This window comes from Stegostoma tigrinum, chromosome 1, assembly GCF_030684315.1.
Source record: "Stegostoma tigrinum isolate sSteTig4 chromosome 1, sSteTig4.hap1, whole genome shotgun sequence".
Lineage (NCBI taxonomy): Eukaryota > Metazoa > Chordata > Chondrichthyes > Orectolobiformes > Stegostomatidae > Stegostoma > Stegostoma tigrinum.
Genome location: NC_081354.1, coordinates 193,980,114 through 194,002,680, shown reverse-complemented (window position 1 = coordinate 194,002,680; position 22,567 = coordinate 193,980,114). Strand labels below are relative to the sequence as shown.

The 22,567-nt window shown below is 45.2% G+C and overlaps 1 protein-coding gene across 1 annotated transcript in view; it reads right to left on the bottom strand.

The window, feature by feature from the left end:
- Positions 1–2,057: 2,057 nt before the first annotated feature.
- fbxo41 (F-box protein 41) overlaps positions 2,058–22,567 on the bottom strand; it is a 177,415-nt gene continuing 156,905 nt past the window's right edge. The window contains exons 13-14 of the mRNA XM_059650909.1: positions 20,111–20,226; positions 2,058–4,727 (exon numbers count right to left, since the gene is read on the bottom strand). Of these exons, the coding sequence (XP_059506892.1) occupies positions 4,665–4,727; positions 20,111–20,226 (179 nt within the window). The 3' untranslated portion in view covers positions 2,058–4,664. The remainder of the gene's footprint in view (positions 4,728–20,110; positions 20,227–22,567) is intronic.

Below are 22,567 nucleotides of genomic sequence, written 5' to 3'. Positions count from 1 at the left end.
AAAAATGTGGCAGATGGAATACAATATGGGTAAGTGTGAATAGATTATTTTCTAAATGGGGTAAGGCTTTGGTAATCTTGTGTCAATGAAGGAACAATGAAATAGCTCCATGTCAGAACAGCATTGGCTTGGAGAAGATGTTGGAGGTTGCGGAGTACCCATGTATCTGCTGTTTTGTCTTTCTAGCTGGTACAGGTTATAGGTTTGGCAGAAGTCTTGGTAGGTTTCTCCATAGCCCATGAACAAATAAAGGAAAACTGATGTTTGATATTCAGGGAGTGAAATTTCATGTGAATGAAAGAATAACTGCAGCAAATCTTCAGATTGAAAACAAATAAGAGAATGATTAAAAGACTGAAATGAATAATTTTAAAATACTGCAAATTAACAGCCATAATCACATTGAAAAATATCAATTTCTTGAAAACTGCTTTAAACATGGTAAGAGAGAAACGGAGAGAGTGATAGACAGAAAAGATAATGAAACCATGATCTGAAAATACACAAGTCACAAAGGCACAAGTTCTGAGAGTCACATGTCCTGTTGCTTACTGATGTATTTTCACTTCTTGCAGAAGGGAGGTGCGCAATTGTAGTAGTTAACTTTCTGAAATTGGGAGGTAGCCATTTAGGGTCACTTAAGCTTTTATCAGGGTTCGTTGCTACTGATGCGAGCTTCCTGATTTTGGTTCTCAACTGAAACCTGATAGGTCACTGGAAGTAGACCCTTTGGATGCATGCAATCATTATTAATTGGACTACAACTGCAAAAATGGCCTCTTAATTGGCAACGTCCAGGAAGATTAGGAAAATGGATGGAACAACAGACATTCTCTTGTTCGAGACTAAATGTTGCCCTATGTCCAAGAATCTTCTCAGATTCCGCCCAGAGAGTAGGAGATATAAACACATAGAGACAGAGCCACAGGCAGACATGTGAGAATGTCAGCAACAAACTCTTAAACAACAAAGATATATATCTTAGATAACAAAATGTGGAGCTGGATGAACACAGCAGGCCAAGCAGCATCTCAGGAGCACAAAAGCTGACGTTTCGGGCCTAGACCCTTCATCAGAGAGGGGGATAGGGAGAGGGAACTGGAATAAATTGCGAGAGATGGGGAGGCGGACCGAAGATGGAGAGAAAAGAAGACAGGTAGAGAGGAGAGTATAGGTGAGGAGGTAGGGAGGGGATAGGTCAGTCCAGGGAAGACGGACAGGTCAAGGAGGCGGGATGAGGTGGTAGGTAGGAAATGGAGGTGCGGCTTGAGATGGGAGGAAGGGATGGGTGCGAGGAAGAACAGGTTAGGGAAGCGGAGACAGGCTGGGCTGGTTTTGGGATGCAGTCAGGGGAGGGGTCGAGCTGGGCTGGTATTGTGATGCAGTGGGGAGAGGGGAAGAACTGGGCTGGTTTTGGGATGCAGTGGGGGAGGGGGAGATTTTGAAGCTTGTGAAGTCCACATTGATACCATTGGGCTGCAGGGTTCCCAAGCGGAATATGAGTTGCTGTTCTTGTGTCCTGCCTAACCCTAACCCCTCCCCACACTGCATCCCAAAACCAGACCAGCCTGTCTCCGCTTCCCTAACCTGTTCTTCCTCCCACCCATCCCTTCCTCCCATCTCAAGCCGCACCTGCATTTCCTACCTACCACCTCATCCCGCCTCCTTGACCTGTCCGTCTTCCTTGGACTGACCTATCCCCTCCCTACCTCCTCACCTATACTCACCTCTCTACCTATCTTCTTTTCTCTCCATCTTCGGTCCACCTCTCCCTCTCTCGCTATTTATTCCAGTTCCCTGTCCCCATCCCCGTCTCTGATGAAGGGTCTAGGCCTGAAATATCAGCTTTTGTGTTCCTGAGATGCTGCTTGGCCTGCTGCGTTCATCCAGCTCCACAGTTTATTATCTTGGATTCTCCAGAATCTGCAGTTCCCATTATCCAAGATATATATCTTGTTGATTTTTAACTTCTCAGGTGTCACCACACTTTATAAATAATAATTGGACTTCAGCCTTTGCATTTTCCATCAGTGAATGAAGAAGATTAAATATATATGTGAATTTATAAAAGTTAAATCTATTCTACAACATATAAATAACATTTTACTAACCTACTAATATTTTCCCAAACATAGAATTACAGAATCATAAGATGGTTATGGTAGAGAAGGAGGCAATTCAGCTTTTTGAGTCTGTGCTGGGTTATCAAAAAGAGTTGTTCACTTAATGCCATTGCCTTTCCTTTTTCCCATAACCCATAAATTACATATATTTGTTTTGTTAAACAATATATCTTTACAAGTCACATTTGTGAGGGTATCTTGAACAGTTTGGCACAGATCTAACACTGTCAGCTTACTCTGGCAGTAAATAATATCATCAGAATAAACGCATCAAATTCTCACTAGGCACATGCAATACACATACAAAACCAGTCTGTGACATCCCACTGATCAGAATGATTCTTATACCTCAAATGAACAAACAGCAGTTGGCTTTACACAATGATGTAATGCTAAGCATAGGGCCCGCAGAAGTTAGTTTTATATTTTGTGTCATGACTGTAATGGATTTTACACAATGTAATTTCTCAATGACCATTGTTGGCATGGATAATAGTAATTCAGGATAGTTTCATTACTGTTTAACTGTAAACATAATGTATCCTAGAAATTGCATTATGTTGAGCTTATGTACAGCACATATGTATTTATTCCAATGATATACAAATTTTGCAGGTTCAGTCGCTGTTGTATATTAACTGATGGTGCAAATACTTGACCTATTTTATGTGTTTATGTACCTAGTATACAAGGTGATTATTTTGGCTTGGGAATTATCAGCACGTGACATTTTGTTATAGGAACCAAAATCCAGCACAGCACAATTGAAATACATTGTTGTAATTATGCCATCTGAAATTGGGGTTTGCTGGGTCAATGATATTCAGAGTTGGAGAGCTAAAGACATTTGCTGAATAATCTGAAATATGTTAGTGCCATAATAATAGTGTTTTTCAATGCCAGTTGTTAGCAACTTCATACCTCATGGTCAAGAGGAAACCAGTTTTTGAAAATAATCTGCTCATCTATTTTAGTGGTCCGATAGATGAGGTCACACAGAATGGGTTCATTGTTTATTTGAAGAACCAGGAGTGCTTATTAGTGGAAGAAGTGGCATAATGTTTCAATAAAAGCTTCAATCAATCTCAGATTTAGAAGGTCAGATAGGATATTCAGGATGTACCTTGTTTCAGAGAGCAATCAGAAATAGAATTCTATTGTTTGAGAGAGTAAGTTTGAGCATAAAGGCATCTTACTGGTCAGAGGCTTTCATCATCGAAACAATCAAAGAAATTTTGGTAAAGGTTTTACTTTGAAAGGCTGGATTTCATGCCTCACTTTCTGGTATCTCACCATCTACCTCCTGTAACCGCTACTCTTTCTCACAAGAGTTCAAGTTGTAATGATTCCAATTATCGCTTCTCCTTCTGCTCTACACAACATCGGGTTCTTTTTTAAATAAGACTTTATACAGAAGCTCACAAATTGTATTTTCATGGCAATTTGCTCCCTCTATGATTGAAATCTAATTTAATCTTATACTTACTGAGAAGTGTAGAAACCATGGTTAGAACAGGTGATAATGAAACCTTCTGTAAAAGAAATGCAAGCTGTAAGAAGTTAGCTTCCTTCCTTCCACCTTCATAGTGAATGAGTAAGGATTTATAACCATACTAATTGATACTGGGGCTTGTACAACCAGCGGAAACAGAATCTACAATGTTCTAGTGGTAATGGTGCAATACACAGCGGGTGACTTAGGTTGATAGTGTTTTCATTAAATGTAGTCCCAGCTGAAGGGTCACTGGTTCAAAGGCTATTCCATTTTAGAATGTCTCGAAATAAATAAGCACAACAAAATGAGCGGGGCATTTTGGTTCATCCTTTGATAGAAACTCTCTGTCTCACCAACACATCTGTGAAATTGGCTTTCACTCCCACACCCAGAAATTCAACTCTTGAACACATCATTGAAAAACCGCCTTCTCATCTCAGGTCTATATTGCTGTTTTACAGATTGTACCTTCAGCTCTCCCTTGTCCTCCAGCTGTTGTTTCATTCCATTTCACACGTTACACATGTTTAAGGTATCCTGTTTAGATTGATTAATCTGAATCTTCCCTTTCAACTTGGATGTCATATGCTTTCAGACTGAAAGAGTGTCACACTGAAACATCAGTTGCTTCAGTGCTGGTTCCATTCATGGTTCCATCGTGGATAGTTTCCTGGGCAAATTAATGATGCTCCTTTGTTGGATGCCTCATTGAGAAAACACTTTGCTTGATGCTGATAGACCATCTCACTGAGGAATGATTCGGTTTACTGTTGGTCACTTGACTGAATACTAGGTGCAAACTGACCTTTTCAATATGCCTTATTGCAGGTAGTCGGCTCAGTTCTATCTTTTTTATTGAATATATTGGAGATGACAGGTTCATTGGCTGAATGAAGCTTGCTGTACAGGTGTAGCTGAGTCGTGTATGGTCTCTTATACAACAACTCTGTTGGCTTTTCTTTCTTGTCAAACATTTCAATAAAATTATACTTTGCTGTCTGAATGATGGTTTAAATTGAGTGTGCTTCGGTTTGTTTTTGTAAACTTCAACAAACACTTTCTGCTTTGATATGGAGAATTTTTGCAAAGCCAGGCCTTTTCTTCAGAGCCTAATGGATTGAAACAGAAAATGTATAATTTGCCAGATCAGTGAATTGTAAAGCATGTGAAAAGAATCTCACAGTGCCCATGAGAACAAACTTTGACATAAGGACACCACAGCATAAGCAACAATGGCTTGTTGGGCCTTTTGTGCCATTAAAGGATATCATGGCCGAATGACTGCCTTCTCAGACACACGTTCCTGTCTGTTTCCTACAACTTTGAGTCTCTTTTTGTTTAAAATCTATTTCATCCCTGAGTATTTGATTACTGAGGGCTGCTTTATCCTGAATGGCTTCTTGAGGTTTGTAGGATATGCACTCATCCAGGCAAGTGAGAAGCATTCCATCACAATCCTGACTTGTGCATTGTGGATGGCGGATAGGCTTTGGAGGTGAGGTACTCGCTGCAGTGTTCCTAGCCTCTGACCTGCTGTTGTGGCCACTGTTAGTTACATGGTAAATTTAGTTAAGTTTCTGGTCAATGGTAACCCCCAGGATGTTGATAGTGGGGGATTCGGTGAAAGTAACGCCATTGAACATCAAGGGTTGACGGTCATCTTGTCTCTTATTGGAAATGGTCATTGCCTAACATTTGTATAGCATAAATTTCATTTGTCACTTGTCAGTCCAAACTGGGGGGCGGCACAGTGGCTCAGTGGTTAGCAGCCTCACAGCACCAGGTACCCGGGTTCAATTCCAGCCTTGGGCAACCTTCTGTGTGGAGTTTGCACATTCTCCCCGTATCTGCATGGGTTTCCTCCCACAGTCCAAAGATGTGCAGGTTAGGTGGATTGGCCATGCTAAATTACCCGTAGTGTTCAGGGGAGTGTGGGTTATAGGGGGATGGGTCTGGGTGGGATGCTCCAAAGGGCGGTGTGGACTTGTTGGGCCGAAGGACCTGTTTCCACACTGTAGGGAATCTAATCTAATCTAGTCTAAACATTGTCCAGGTTTTGTTGCATTTGGACAGGGACTGCCTCATTATTGGAGGAGTTGAATATTGTATAATCATCAGCAGACATCCCCACTTCTGGCGTTATGATGGAAGAAGGTCTTTGATGAAACAGCTGAAGATAGTTGGGCCTAGGACATTACTCTGAGGAAGTCCTGCAGAGGTATTCTGGAGCTGAGGTGACTGACCTCCAACAACCACAAGCATCTTTCAATGTGCTAGGTATGATTCTAACAAGCGGAGTGATTTCCCCTCAAGTCCCATTATTTGTAGTTTTGCTAGGGCTACTTGATGCTACACTTGAAGATGAGTGATGGCCTAGTCATTAAAACTAGGCTATTAATTGAGGGACCTGTGATAGGGCTATAGAAAAGATGTTGTGAGGGTGGTGGATGTATGGAATGAGCTGCGAGAAGATGTGATGGAGGTTGGTACTATTAAAACATTTAAAAGGCATCTGGATGGATACTTTATCAGGAAGTATTTACAGGGAATATGAGCCAAATGCTGGCAAATGGGACTAGACTAATTTAGGGCATCACTCTCTTCATGAACAAGTTGCCTCTTGGGTACCAGTTAGATATTTTTCCTCTCACCTAAAACCTGTACCCTCTAGTTTTGGACTCACCTAGCCTGGGAAAAAGAGCTTGATTATTCACCCTATCATGCCTCTTGTGATTTTACAAACTTCCACTGGCACCCCTCAGCCTCTGAAAATAGCCTCAGCCTATTCAGCCTCTCCCTACAGCTCGAACCCAACAACTCTGGCAACATCCGGGTAAACTGTCTGTGCAGAGTTTGTACATTCTCCCCCTGTCTGTATGGGTTTTCTCTCACAGTCCAAAGATGTGCAGGCTAGGTGGATCGGCCATGCTAAATTGCTCGTAGTGTTCAGGGGTGTGTGGGTCTGGGTGGGATGCTCCAAGGGGCGGTGTGGACTTGTTGGACTGAAGGGCCAAACTGTAGGGAATCTAGTCTAATCTAATCTAAATCTTTTCATCAGCAACCTTTCAAGTTTAAAAACATCTTTCATACAGCAGGGAGAACAGAATTAGTGCAGTATTCCAAAATGGGTCTGAACAATGTCCTGTACATCCGCAATATGACCTCCCAAGTCCTATATTCAATGCACTAACCAATAAACGCAAGTGGACCAAATAGCTTCTTCACCACCCTGCCTACCTGTAGCTCCACTTTGAAGGAACTATGAACCTGCACCCCAAGGTCTCTGTTCAGCAACACTCCTCAGGATCCGAGTCTCAGCTTCTTCCCAGAGTGGGGGACGCAATTACTAGGGGTCACAATTACAAGGTGAGAGGGGAGAAGTTTAATGGAGATATGCGTGGAACGGTCTTTACGCAGAGGGTGGTGGGTGCCTGGAACGCGTTGCATTCGGGCGGCACGGTGGCATAGTGGTCAGCACTGCTGTCTCACAGCACCAGGGACCCAGGTTTGATTCCGGCCTTGGGTGTCTGTCTGTATGGAGTTTGCACATTCTCCCTGTGTCTCTGTGGGTTCCTCTGGGTGCTCTAATTTCCTCCTACAGTCCAAACATGTGCAGGTTAGGTGGATTGGCCATGCTAAATTGCCCGTAGTGTTCAGGATGTGTAGCTTAGGTGGGTTATAGGAGAATGGTCTGGGTGGGATGCACTGAGGTTCGGTGTGGACTTTGCCACTTCAATGCACCACCCTGTTCCCTGGCCAACATCTCCACATCCGGCTTGCTACAATGTTCCAGTGAAGCCCAACACAAGCTGGAGGAACAATACCTCATTTTCTGCTTGGGGACCCTACAGCCCTCCAGACTCAATATTGAGTTCAATAATTTTAGGGCCTAAACTCCCCTGTGTCCCACACCCCCACCCCACACACGGGGCCTTGTTACCACATAGCCTGCCATTACCCACCTCCTGTTGTTAGTCACTAACAGTCCCCATTAACAACTATTCACCCATCCAGCCTGATAGTTAGCAACTCCTTTCTCTGTCCAACTGTCTTGCTCTCTCTTTGGGCTCTATTCTATGGTTTACTCCCTAACCCACCCATCTCCCCATTTTCTGCATATAAACTGACGTTTTCCCAGCCACGATAACAAAGTGTGGAGCTGGATGAATACAGCAGGCCAAGCAGCATCTTAGGAGCGGATTCTCTAGCATCTGCAGTTCCCATTATCTCTGATCACCATTTTAACCTCACTGCGAAGTCTCTTCCAGGATGCCTAACCTGAAGAAGTTACCTTCCTAACTCCGGACCAACCTCAGGGTATCTCTCTCCCACTGCAACTCTCTTGTCTCCTCTATCCATCTTCGGTCCGCCTCCCCCTCTCTCCCTGTTTGTTTCAGAATCGTCTCCCCATCCCCCTTTTCTGATGAAGGGTCTAGGCCCGAAACGTCAGCTTTTGTGCTCCTAAGATGCTGCTTGGCCTGCTGTGTTCATCCAGCTCCACACTTTGTTATCTCGGATTCTCCAGCATCTGCAGTTCCCATTATGTCTGATCACCGTTTCCCCGGCCACCACCAGTTCTGAGGAAGGGTCACCAGGTATGAAATGTTAACTCTGTTTTCTCCTCCACAGATGCTGCCAGATCTGCTGAGCTTTTCCAGCAACTTTGTTTTTGTTTGGTGTGGGCTTGTTGGGCCGAAGGGCCTATTTCTTGACTGTAGGGATTCTATGATCATTCTATGAAGGGTCTGTTTCCATGCTGAAAACTCTATGACTCTATATCTGTGTTGTAACGGTAGGGGATTTTAACTTTATTCAGGATATGGATGAACCTACTAGAGATGGAACAAAACTTGACCTTCTCCTGGGAAATAAGGCAGGACAAGTGACTGAGGTGTCAATGGGAGAGTGCTTTGGGGCTAGTGACTATAATTCTATTAGCTTTAAAATAGTTATAGAAAAGGATAGATCTGATCTAAAAGTTAAAGTTGTTAAGGAGGAGGAGAGGGGACCTAATTGAGGTATACAAGATAATGAGAGGCATAGATAGAGTCGATAGCCAGAGACTATTTCCCAGGGCAGAAATGGCTAGCACGAGGGGTCATAGTTTTAAGCTGGTTGGTGGAAAGTATAGAGGGGATGTCAGAGGCAGGTTCTTTACGCAGAGAGTTGTGAGAGCATGGAATGCGTTGCCAGCAGCAGTTGTGGAAGCAAGGTCATTGGGGTCATTTAAGAGACTGCTGGACATGCATATGGTCACAGAAATTTGAGGGTGCATCCATGAGGATCAATGGTCGGCACAACATTGTGGGCTGAAGGGCCTGTTCTGTGCTGTACTGTTCTATGTTCTATGTTCTATGTTCTAAATTAGAGTAAGGCCAATTTTAATGGCATTAAGAAAAAACTTTTAAAAGCTGACTGGAAGATGCTCTTCGCAGATAAAGGGGCAGTTGGGAAGTGGGATACCTTCAAAAATGAGATAACGAGAGTCCAGAGTCAGTTTGTCCCTATTAGTGTGGAAGGGGAGGCTGGTAGGTGTACAGATTGCTGGATGATTAGAGAAATTGAGACTCTGGTCAAGAAAGTGGAGGCTTATGGTCAGAAGTCTTCAAAAGAAATGGATACCTGAAAGGCACAATTCGCCACAATCTCAAGACAGACCATAATAGGAAGACACAGCACGACCAGAACTTCTTAACACCCTACCATACATCAAGGACATTTCAGAGATGACCATAAGACTACTCAAACCCCTAGGTAGTACAATTGCCCACAAACCGACAACCACCCTACGACAGCGACTGATGGACGTAAAGGATCGTGTACCCAAACTGACAAAACTGGGGTAATATACAAAATAGCATGCAAGGGCTGTGAGAAACACTAAATAGGTCAAACTGGAGGAAAATTTGACTATATGGATACTTGAACACCAACTAGCCACAAAGAGACATGACCAATCCTCACTTGTCTCACTACTCACTGACAACGAGGGTCATGAATTCGACTGGGACAACACATTGATAATTGCACAAGCTAAAGAGATACAAGCCAGTGAATTCCTTGAGGCCTGGTATTCCAACAGGAACTCCAACAAATACATTGAATTAGATCCTGTGTACAAATCACTGAGAAACAAAACCAGTAGTAAACTGCCCACCCCAGGAGACCAAGGCATATAAATAACAAGCAGGACAGAACACTGACACCTCAGCGGAGGCGCACTGACGATGTTATCTAGCAGGGTGATGAAACGTTTGCAACCAAACCCACCGACTCAGCGAAAATGTCAACAACCTCAACCACAATCCAAGTTACAATCTTCTTGAAAACTTTAAACATGCCAGGAATATCCACCCTGAGTACAGCCATAATGTTATCCTTAACCAAAACACCACTCCCCCTCCTCTCTTGACCACCCCCACACCCCCATGCCCCCCAATCCGCTTTTCTATCTTTTCTATAGCACCTATACCCTGGAACATTAAACTGTCTGTCCTGCCCTTCCCTGAGCCATGTTTCTGTAATAGGTGTGATATCCCAGTCCCATGTTCCCAACCATGCCCTGAATTCATCTGCCTTCCCTGTCAGGCCTCTTGCATTGAAATAAATGCAGTTTAATTTATCAGTCTTACCTTGTTCTTGGCCTTGCTCTGGCCTGCCTTGACTATTTGAATTGTTCCCCTTCTCAACTTGTCTTGGGAAGCCGGTGAGCCACTGTTTTTGAATCTATAAAAAGCTTACCTCGAGTGCCGGTGCCTTCCATTTCTGGTTGCAGCATCAGCGCGAGCGGGATCTTAGAGCAGGGGCCTATCGGGAAGCCGGTGAGCCACTGTTTTTGAATCTATAAAAAGCTTACCTCGTGAATAGGCGGAGGGACGCTGAGCAGGAGCAGACACGGGACTGGTGAGTGAGTGAGGTAATATATTTGTGTGGTAGCGTTACCCGAAACACTACCCGGGTAGTGTCTCCCACCCATCCTCCTCCTCTAACCAAAAAAAAGGTTCTGTGTGCCTGATTGGTAAGTAACAAGTTTATTTTTTATTCTTTATTTTTTAAGCCTTGGGAATTTAGAATAATGGGAACGGAGGTCAGGGCAGTTGAATGTTCCTCCTGCAGAATGTGGGAGGTAAGGGTCACCACTAGTGTCCCTGCTGACTACATCTGCGGGAAGTGCACCCAACTCCAGCTCCTTGAAAACCGCGTTAGGGAACTGGAGCTGGAGCTGGATGAACTTCGGATCATTCGGGAGGCGGAGCGGGTTATTGAGAGGAGTTACAGGGAGGTAGTCACTCCTCAAGTACACGAAAAAGGCAGATGGCTTACGGTCAGGGGACAGAAAGGGAACCCGCAGGCAGTGCAGACATCCCCTGTGGCCATTCCCCTCAACAATCAGTATACCGTTTTGGATACTGTTGACGGGGGGGGGGGCAACTTACCAGGGGAAAGCAGTGGGGCACAGGGCTCTGGCACAGAGTCTGTCCCTGCTGCTCAAAGGGAAGGGGGAAGAGGAGCAGAGCATTAGTCATTGGGGACTCCATAGTTAGGGGGACAGATAGGAGGTTCTGTGGAGACGAGAGAGACTCACAGTTGGTGTGTTGCCTCCTAGGTGCCAGGGTGCGTGATGTCTCTGATCGTGTTTTTGGGATCCTTAAGGGGGAGGAGGAGCAGCCCCAAGTCATGGTCCACATTGGCACCAACGACATAGGAAGAGAGATGGGGATTTAAGGCAGAAATTCAGGGAGCTAGGATGGAAGCTGAGAGCTAGGACGAACAGAGATGTTGTCTCTGGGTTGTTGCCAATGCCACGTGCTAGTGAGGCGAGGACTAGGGAGAGAGAGGAGTTGAACACGTGGCTACAGGGATGGTGCAGGAGGGAGGGTTTTGGATTCTTGGATAATTGGGGCTCTTTCTGGGGTAGGTGGGATCTCTACAAGCAAGGTGGTCTTCACCTGAACCAGAGGGTACCGATATCCTTGGGGGGGAAATTTGCTAAGGCTATTCGGGTGGGTTTAAACTAATTCAGCAGGGAGATGGGCACCAAAATTGTAGTTCGACTATAGAAAAGGTTGAGAGTAGGGTGGTCCAAAATAAAGTTTCAGGGAAGCAAGATGGCACCGGCAAGCAAGAAGTTGGTTTGAAGTGTGTCTACTTCAATGCCAGGAGCGTCCGGAATAAGGTGGGTGAACTTGCAGCATGGGTTAGTACCTGGGACTTCGATGTTGTGGCCATTTCGGAGACATGGATAGAGCAGGGGCAGGAATGGTTGTTACAGGTTCTGGTATTTAGATGTTTCAGTAAGAACAGAGAAGATGGTAAAAGGGGCGGAGGTGTGGCATTTTTGGTCAAGGACAGTATTACAGTTGCAGAAAGGATGTCTGGGGACTCATCAACTGAGGTAGTATGGGCTGAGGTTAGAAACAGGAAAGGAGAGGTCACCCTGTTGGGAGTTTTCTATAGGCCTCCGAATAGTTCCAGAGATGTTGAGGCAAGGATAGCAAAGATGCTTCTCGATAGGAGTGAGAGAGACAGGGTAGTTGTCATGGGGGACTTCAACTTTCCAGATATTGATTGGGAACACTATAGTTCGAGTACTATAGATGGGTCAGTTTTTCTGGATGTGAGTTTGCTCGCTGAGCTGGAAGGTTCGTTTTCAGACGTTTCGTCACCATACTAGGTAACATCATCAGTGAGCCTCCGACGAAGCGCTGGTGTTATGTCCCGCTTTCTATTTATCTGGTTAGGTTTCCTTGGGTTGGTGATGTCATTTCCTGCATTGGTGATGTCATTTCCTGTTCTTTTTCTCAGAGGGTGGTAGATGGGCTCCAAATCAATGTGTTTGTTGATGGAGTTCCGGTTGGAATGCCATGCTTCTAGGAATTCTCGTGCGTGTCTCTGTGGCTTGTCCTAGGATGGATGTGTTGTCCCAATCAAAGTGGTGTCCTTCCTCATCTGTATGTAAGGATGCGAGTGATAGTGGGTCATGTCATTTTGTGGCTAGTTGATGTTCATGTATCCTGGTGGCTAGCTTTCTGCCAGTTTGTCCAATGTAGTGTTTGTCACAGTTCTTGCATGGTATTTTGTAGATGACGTTCGTTTTGCTTGATGTCCGTATAGGGTCTTTTAAGTTCATTAGCTGCTGTTTTAGTATGTCGGTGGGTTTATGGGCTACCCTGATGCCAAGAGAGAGGTCCGAGTAGTACTAATACAGAGAGTAGTAAGGGAATGGAACACTTTGCCTGCAACAGCAGTAGATTTGCCACCTTTAGGTACATTTAAGTCATCATTGGACAAGCATATAGACGTACATGGAATAGTGTAGGTTAGATGGGCTTGAGATCGGTATGACAGGTCGGCACAACATCGAGGGCCGAAGGGCCTGTACTGTGCTGTTATGTTCTATGTTCAACCGTACCAGCCTCAGACTTACTTTTCTCACTGTCTTTTTGGGCACTGCCATCCCCAACCCCACCCCAACTAGTTTAAAACCTTCTGACTAGCACTAGCAAATCTCCTCATCAGGATATTGGCCCCCTTCCAATTCAGGTATCAACCATCTTTCTTTCTCGAGGTCACTTGTACCCCAGAAGATATTCCAACGATTGAAAAATGAGAATCCCTTCCCCCGTACATGCATTCATCTGTCCTATCCTCTTATCCCTACACGGAACCAGGAGTAATTCAGCTATTACTACTCTTGAGGATCTACTTTTTAACCACCTGCTTAGTTTCTTATATTCTTCCTTCAGAACATTGTCCCTTTCTCATCCTATGTTATTGGTGTCAATTGTGCACAATGACCTCCTGTTGGTTGTGTTTTCCTTTGAATATTCTGTGCCATTGCTGAGACATCTTTGACTCTGGCACAAGGGAGGCAACATCCTATCCTGGTGTCTTGCTGTCAACCACAGAAATGTCCATCTGTGCCCCTGGCTAGATAGTCTCTTCTCACAATTAATGCTTGGAACCTGACATACCCCTCCATTACAGTGCAGCCAGTCTTGGTACCACAAACTTGGCTGTCAGTGCTACATTAACCTGAGAGTCCATCAACCCTTACATCTTCCAAAACAGCATACATGTTCAAGATGGGGATAGCCACAAGAGACTCCTGTACTACCTGCCTACCTTTCCTGCAGTTTTTCTGCTTCCGAATTGCCTTTAAATAGCACTTGAACTGATCCAAATGATATAATAAGATTTGCAACCAAACCCACTTCCTGTCGGCATAATCATCAGGAAAACTGAAATTCTCCCTTATCTCCCATATCCGACAGGTAGAGCACATCAAATGCCATGTCTGCAATCTTAATCTACAGAACCAGAAAATAGCATAGAAATAGCGTGATTAAAGGGAGTCAGCATGGCTTTGTGAGGGGCAGGTCATGCCTCACAAATCTTATTGAGTTCTTTGAGGAGGTCACGAGACAGGTTGACGAGGGTCGAGCAGTGGATGTGGAGTACATGGACTTCAGCAAGGCATTTGATAAGGTTCCCCACGGCAGGCTCATTCATAAAGTCAGGAGGTATGGGATACAGGGTGTTTTGGCTGTCTGGATTCAGAATTGGTTGGCTGACAGGAGGCAGAGAGTGGTTGTAGATGGTAAGTATTCTGCCTGGACGTCAGTGCTGAGTGGTGTCCCGCAGGGCTCTGTTCTTGGGCCTCTGCTCTTTGTAGTTTCTATAAATGACTTGGATGAGGAGGTTGAGGGGTCGGTTAGTATGTTTGCTGATGACACAAAGGTTGGAGGTGCCGTTGATAGTATTGAGGGCTATTGCAGGCTTCAGCGAGACATTGATAGAATGCAGAGCTGGGCTGAGAAATGGCAGATGGAGTTCAACCTGGATAAATGCGAGGTGATGCATTTTGGAAGGTCGAACTTAAATGCTGAATATAGGATTAATGGCAGGTTTCTCAGCAGTGTGGAGGAACAGCGGGATCTTGGTGTTCAAGTGCATAGCTCCCTCAAAGTTGCCACCCAGGTGGATAAGGTTGTTAAGTAAGCATATGGTGTTTTGGCTTTCATTAACAGGGGGATCGAGTTGAAGAGCCGCGAGGTTATGCTCTACAAAACCCTGGTGAGACCACACTTGGAATATTGTGTCCAGTTCTGGTTGCCCTATTATAGAGAAGATGTGGAGGCTTTGGAAAGGGTGCAAAGGAGGTTTACCAGGATGCTGCCTGGGCTGGAGGGCTTGTCTTACAAGGAGAGGTTGACTGAACTCGGACTTTTCTCTCTGGAGAGAAGGAGGAAGAGAGGTGACCTGATCGAGGTGTACAAGGTAATGAGAGGCACGGATAGAGTCGATAGCCAGAGACCTTTCCCCAGGGCAGGACTGACTGCCACGAGGGGTCATAGTTTTAAGGTGTTAGGAGGACGGTATAGAGGAGACGTCAGAGGGAGGTTCTTCACCCAGAGAGTTGTGAGCGCATGGAATACTTTGCCAGTGGTAGCTGTGGAAGTGGAGTCATTAGTGACATTTAAGCGACTGTTGGACATGCACATGGACAGCAGTGAATTGAGGGGAATGTTGTTTAGGTTATTTTATTTTTGGATCACGGTTATTCCATGGCACAACATTGTGGGCCGAAGGGCCCATACTGTGCTGTACTTTTCTATGTTCTATGTTCTAATACTACTCTAAGAACACAGGTCTAGGATAACTTAATACCTACATTCTATGTAAAAAAAAGTTCAATGAAGCGACAGATTGCAAGTAAAACATTAAAAAAAAACTCACCCTACCCAGTATGGGGAGGCAACAGCCTATTGATATTATCGCTGCAGACCTGGGTTTGAATTCTGCCATGGCTGATGGGGAATTTGAATTCAACAACATATCTGGAAGTAAGAATCTAATGATGACCATGAATATATTGTTGATTGTCAGTAAAACCCATCTAGTTCACTAACTTCCTTTAGGGAAGGAAACTGTCATCCTTACCTGGTTTGGCTGACATGTGACTCCAGACACACAGTAATTTGGCAGACTGTTAACTGGGAAATTAGGCAGAGGCAATAAATGACAATAGACAAAAGGTGCGGCACCACCATTCATTATGATCATGGCCCCTAATGAGGCCAAGTGCATGGCCTTCTCAGGCAATGCATTCCATGCCCCGACCACTCTCTGGGTAAAGAACATACCTCTGACGTCTCTCCTATATCTACCTCTACTCACTTTAAAGCTATGTCCCCTTGTAATAGCTACCTCCACCCAAGGAAGAAGTCGCTGGCTATCTACTCTATCTATACCTCTGATCATTTTGTACCTCTATCAAGTCACCTCTCATCCTTCATCGCTCCAAAGAGAAAAGCCCTAGCTCTCTCAACCTTTCCTCGTAAGACCTTCCATCCATTCCAGGAAACATCCTGGTAAACCTCCTCTGCACCTTTTCCAACAGTTCCATATGTGGATGTGAGTTTGCTCGCTGAGCCGGAAGGTTAGTTTTCAGACGTTTCGTCACCATTCTAGGTAACATCATCAGTGAGCATCCGACTAAGCCTTCTCAAAACTCGCTAACTTCCATATCTTTCCTATAATGAGGTGACCAGAACTGGACACAATTATCCAGATGTGGTCGTCCCAGGGTTTTGTTTAACTTCACGGTTCTTGAACTCAATCCCTCTATTAATGAGAGCTAACACGCCATACACCTTCTTAGCAACTCTATCCACCTGGGTGGCAGCTTTCAGGGAACTGTGGACATGAATCCCAAGATCCCTCTGCTCCTTCACACTGCCAAGAATGTTTCCATTAACCTTGTATTCTGCTTTCAAGTTTGTCTTTCCAAAATGAATCACCTCACACTTTTCAGGGTTAAACTCCATCTGCCGTACAACAAACTGTGGAGCTGGAGGAACACAGCAGGCCAAGCAGCATCTCAGGAGCACAAAAGCTGACGTTTCGGGCCTAGACCCTTCATCAGATTTGGGGATGGGGAGAGGGTTCTGGAATAAATAAATAAATGCAAAAATTCCATCCCCTATTCCCAATTCCTCCGCCTCCGCCGCATCTGCTCCCAGGAGGAGCCATTGCACTCCCGCGCATCCCAGATGTCCAAGTTCTTCAAGGACCGCAACTTTCCCCTCGCAGTGGTCGAGAACGCCCTTGACCGCATCTCCCGCATTTCCCGCAACACATCCCTCACACCCCGCCCCCGCCACAACTGCCCAAAGAGGATCCCCCTCGTTCTCACACACCACCCCACCAACCTCCGGATACAACGCATCAGCCTCCGACACTTCCGCCATCTACAATCCGACCCCACCACCCAAGATATTTTTCCATCCCCACCCTTGTCTGCCTTCCGGAGAGACCACTCTCTCCGTGACTCCCTTGTTCGCTCCACACTGCCCTCCAACCCCACCACACCCGGCACCTTCCCCTGCAACCGCAGGAAGTGCTACACTTGTCACCACACCTCCTCCCTCACCCCCCATCCCAGGCCCCAAGATGACTTTCCATATTCAGCAGAGGTTCACCTGCACATCTGCCAATGTGGTATACTGTATCTATTGTACCTGGTGTGGCTTCCTCTACATTGGGGAAACCAAGCGGAGGCTTGGGGTCCGCTTTGCAGAACACCTCCGCTCGGTTCGCAATAAACAACTGCACCTCCCAGTCGCGAACCATTTTAACTCCCCCTCCCATTCTTCAGACAACATGTCCATCATGGGCCTCCTGCAGTGCCACAAGGATGCCACCCAAAGGTTGCAGGAACAGCAACTCATATTCCACTTGGGAACCCTGCAGCCCAATGGTATCAATGCGGACTTCACCAGCTTCAAAATCTCCCCTTCCCCCATCGCCTCCCAAAACCAGCCCAGTTCGTCCCCCCCACCCACTGCATCCCAAAACCAGCCCAGCCTGTCTCTGCCTCCCTAACCTGTTCTTCCTCTCACCCATCCCTTCCTCCCACCTCAAGCCGCACCTCCATTTCCTACCTATTAACCTTATCCCACCTCCTTGACCTGTCCGTCTTCCCTGGACTGACCTATCCCTCCCTACCTCCCCAACTATACTCTCCTCTCCACCTATCTTCTTTTCTCCATCTTCGGTCCGCCTCCCCCTCTCTCCCTATTTATTCCAGAACCCTCTCCCCATCCCCCTCTCCGAAGAAGGGTCTAGGCCCGAAACGTCAGCTTTTGTGCTCCTGAGATGCTGCTTGGCCTGCTGTGTTCATCCAGCTCCACATTTTATTATCTTGGATTCTCCAGCATCTGCAGTTCCCATTATCTCCATCTGCCATATCTCAGCCCAGGTCTGCATCCTATCAATGTCCCTTTGTAACCTAGAACAGCCCTCCGCACTGTCCACAACGCAACCCACCTTCATGTCGTCCGCAAATGATATCGTCACAGTATGAGGATTTGGGGTGGACCATTTAAGATGGAGATAATGAGACATTTCTTCACCCAAAGAATGGTGAGCTGGTGGAATTCATTACAACAGAAGTAGTATATGCCAGTCTACTCGTTTCCCACTACTCTCTGCATTTTTTTGTATGTTTTTTTTCGAACTGAGTTTCCTCTATTTCCTTAGACATCCACGATTAGCTCTATTTTTTCTTAGTTCTTCCCTATCACTGGAATATACTTCTGAACACTGAAAAATCGCTTTGAAAGTCCTCCAGTTTCCTCAATTGACCCAGCATAAAGTTTTTGCTCCCATTCTACCTTAGCTAATTCCTCCCTCATCCCATCATAGTCTCCCTTGTTTAAGCTCAGGACATTGGTACTAGATTTAACCTTCTCATGCTCCATCTGTATTTTAAATTCGACCAGACTGTAATTGCACCTTCCAAGAGGATCCCTAACCATGAGATCATTAATTATTCCTGTCTCATTACAGAGGTCTAGATCTAGGATAGCTTGCTCCCTCGTAGGTTCCATTACATATTGTTCAAGGAAATTATCGTGGATGCATTCTCTGAACCGCTTCTCAAGGCTGTCATGACCAACCTGGTTTGGCCAATCAATATGTGGATTAAAATCCCCTATGATAATTGTTGTACCATTTTTACATGCATTAGCTATTTCTATGTTGATTGCCCATCCCACCACAATGTCATTATTTGGTGGCCCATAGACCACACCTATCAGTGACTTCTTCTCACTGCTATTCCCAATTTCCACCCTAATGGATTCAACCTTTTGTTCAGTATAACCTCTATCATCTTTCACTATAACCCTGATATCATCCTTAAAAATCAGAGCGACACCACCTCCCTTACCTTCCTGTGTGTCCTTCCGAACAGTTTGATACCCCTGAATATTTAACTCCCAGTCATGACCATACCGCAACCATGTCCCTGTAGTGGCTACTAAATCATACCCATTTGCCATGATTTGTGCTGTCAACTTTGTTTCAAATGCTCCTAGCATTCAGATAAAGTGCCCTTATGCTAGTTTTTGCACCTTCTTTTTGGGTCCTATCACCGGTCTTGATGTCTCTTTCCCTTTAACTTTCTTCCTAATTTTCAATGGAGTTGAAGCTTTCTCGTCACCTGCTAACCTGCTGTTTTGCCTTCCATTAATTGTTATACTCCCTGTAATGTCACTCCTCCCTTGCTCCCTACTTTCTAGTTTAAAGTCCTATTGACCACTCTATTTACCCTTTTCGCCAGAACACTGGACCTGGCCCTGTTCAGGTGGAGTTCATCCCAGCGGTATAGATCCCTCCAGTCCCAGAACAGATGCCAGTGCCCCATGAAAAGGAAACCCTCTTTCGCACACCACATTTTAGCCACATGTTTACTTCGCTGATCCTCACCTCCCTACGCCAATTTTCACTTGGCTCGGGCAGCAAACCAGAGATTATGACCCTTGAAGATCTGTTTTTTAATTTTGTTCCTAGCTTTTCATAATCCCGAAACAGGTCTTTGTGCCTAGTCCTGCCTATGTTGTTGGTACCTACATGGACCACACAACTGGATCCTCCCCCTTCTTCTCTGGTATCCTCTCAAGCCAGTCAGGGATGCCTCGCACCCTGGCACCGGGCAGGCACCACACTATGCGGGATTCCCTATCCTGCTCGCAAAGGACACTGTCTATCCCCTCGATGATGGAATCCCCTACAATTACAATCTGTCCTTTAGCTCCACCCTCTTGAATAGCTTCATGAACCATGGTGACATGGTCAGCTGGCTCATCCTCCCTGCAGCCCTGTTCCTCATCTACGCATTATACCTGTGGGAAAATATCAAGGGCTGCAGCTCCTGTATTCCTGTCTGCAGGGTCCCTCTACCTGCCTCACTTGCAGTCACATACTGCTGTCCCTGGCTGCTGTTTTAACATTAGTTAATCTACTAGGTGTGACTTCCTCCTGCAACACAGCATTCAGGTACCTCTCCCCCTCCCGGTTGTGCTGCAGTGTTTCAGAGTTTAATCATTTAAAATTAATTAGTTTTTTTTTAGTTTTGCAGTGTTCTTTCTTTAAGTGTTCTCTGCACCAGTAACTTTACTCCGTTATATCCTCAAACAAAACCTACCTGAAGTTTGTTGACCATTTCCTCAAATAACCTTCGAGCTTCTGGGCTGTCAGCATCCTCAAAGTAATCGACTATACTGATATGCACCACAATCGATTTTAAACTGCGACAGACACCTTGAAAGGGAAATGATTCATAATTATCATGAGAAGTACAAATCATTCTTTAACAGACGAAGTTGCTGGAATGTACCAACAGGTTCAGTGTATAATCAAAAATAATATAAATCCAAGGGAGGAAAACGAGGAAAGCCAAAACTGAAAGTGATTCAGAAAGAAACGCAGCTACAAGTTAAAGGACCATTTAGTAAACACTCCCTGATAATACATCCATATGCAAAGATGATCGATGTCTCAAAGATTGGTGCTTGTGAAATGGATTTTGTGACACTGACCAGAGGAGGAAGAGTACTGTCGGTATTACTTTGACTATATTTATTATTGGAACAGCCTTCTCTTGAATTGTAATAAAAACCAAAAGAACTGTGGATGCAGAGATAGTAGGAACTGCAGATGCTGAAGAATCTGAGATAATAAGGTGCAGAGCTGGATGAACACTGCAGACCAAGCAGCATCAGAGAAGCAGGAAGTCTGATGTTTCGGGCTGAGACCCTTCTTCAGAAAATTTTACTCCTGATGGTGGGTGTGCCCAGAACCAGGGGTCACAGTATGAGGATTCGGGATAGATCATTTAGAATGGAGATGATGAGACTCTGTGGAATTCATTACACAGGAAGTAGTTGATGCCAAAACATTGAATGTATTCAAGTGGCAACCAGATATAGCACTCGGGCTGAATGGGATCAAAGCTAATGGGGAGAAAGCAGGATTATACTATTAGAACATAGAACACAGAACAGTACAGCACAGAAAGGCCCTTCGGACCATGATGTGCCGACTTATTATCCTACTAAGATCAAACTACCCTGCACACCCTACATTATAATATCATCCATATGTCTATCTAAGAGTCACTTAAACGTCTCTAAAGTATCTGACTCCACTACCGCTGCTGGCAGCGCAATCCACACACCCACCAATCTCTGTGTAAAGAACCTACCTCGGGCATCTCCCGTATACCTTCTTCCAATCACCTTAAAATTATGCCCCCTTGTAATTGGCATTTCTGCCCTGGGAAAATGTCTCTGGCTATCCACTCTATCTGTGCATCATCTTGTAACCTAGCTCCTTCAAACTTTCCTCATAACACCTGCCCCCCCCAGTCCAGGCAGAATCCTGGTAAATCTACTCTGCACCCTCTCTAAAGCTTCCACATCTTTCCCACAATGAGGTGACCAGAACTGAACACAATATTCCAAGTGTGGTCTAACCAGAGTTTAACAGAGCTGCAACATAACGTCATGGCTCTTAAACTCAATTTCCCTTTACAACCCCATCAACTTTGAGCAATCTATGTACATGGACCCCAAGATCCCTCTGTTCCTCCACACTGCTGAGAATCCTGTCATTAACCCTGTATTCTGCATTCAAACTCCACCTTCCAAAGTGAATTACTTCACACTTTTCTGGGTTGAATTCCATCTGCCACTTCTTTGCCCAGCTCTGCATCATGTCAATGCCCCGTTGCAGCCGACAACAGCGCTCCACAATGTGCACAACTCCACCAACCTTCATGTCATCGGGGAACTTACAGCCCAACCTTCCACTTCCTCAGCCAAGATATTTATAAGACTTGAGGTTATTCAAGAATAAGGCTTGAAATACCAAATGGCATCCTCCTGGTCCTATCTTCTACGTTTCTATTTCAATGTTTCTATGTGGGTGTCATTGGCTAACCAGCATTTATCAGCCATCCCTAGTTGTCCTTGAGATCACAGTGGTGAGCTGTGTTCTTGAGCTGTTACAGCTTGAACAGGAGCATCTTTGTTCTTCTCATGAGTTGCAGGTCACAGGTTTAAAAGAAGCTGTCAGAATCGGGTTTCCTCCCACAGTCCAAAGATGTGAAGGCTAGGTGAATTAGCCATCCTGCATTTTCGGGAGGAGAGCGAGAGCGAGACAGAGAGAGCACCAGGAGGCTGCCAGGAATGTAAGGTTTTAAAACTTACCGCGAGCGTCAGGGCCCTCCATTTTTGTTTCAGCAGCAGGAGAAGCAGGAGCGTCGACCAGATAGCTGCCAGGAAGGTGAGTCACTGTTTTAAAAACTTACCTCATGAATAGGCGGAGCGTACGCTGAGCAGGAGCGGACATGGGACTGCTGAGTAAGTGAGGTAATATATTTGTGTGGTTGTGTTACCCGAAACACTACTCGGGTAGTGTCACCCACCCATCCTCCTCTCTGAACCAAAAAAAAGGTTCTGTGCGCCAGATTGGTAAGGTAACTAGTTTATTTTTTATTCTTTATTTTTCAACAGTCTCTTTGGGAATTTAGAATAATGGGAATGGAGGTCAGGGCAGTTGAATGTTCCTCCTGCAGAATGTGGGAGGTAAGGGTCACCAC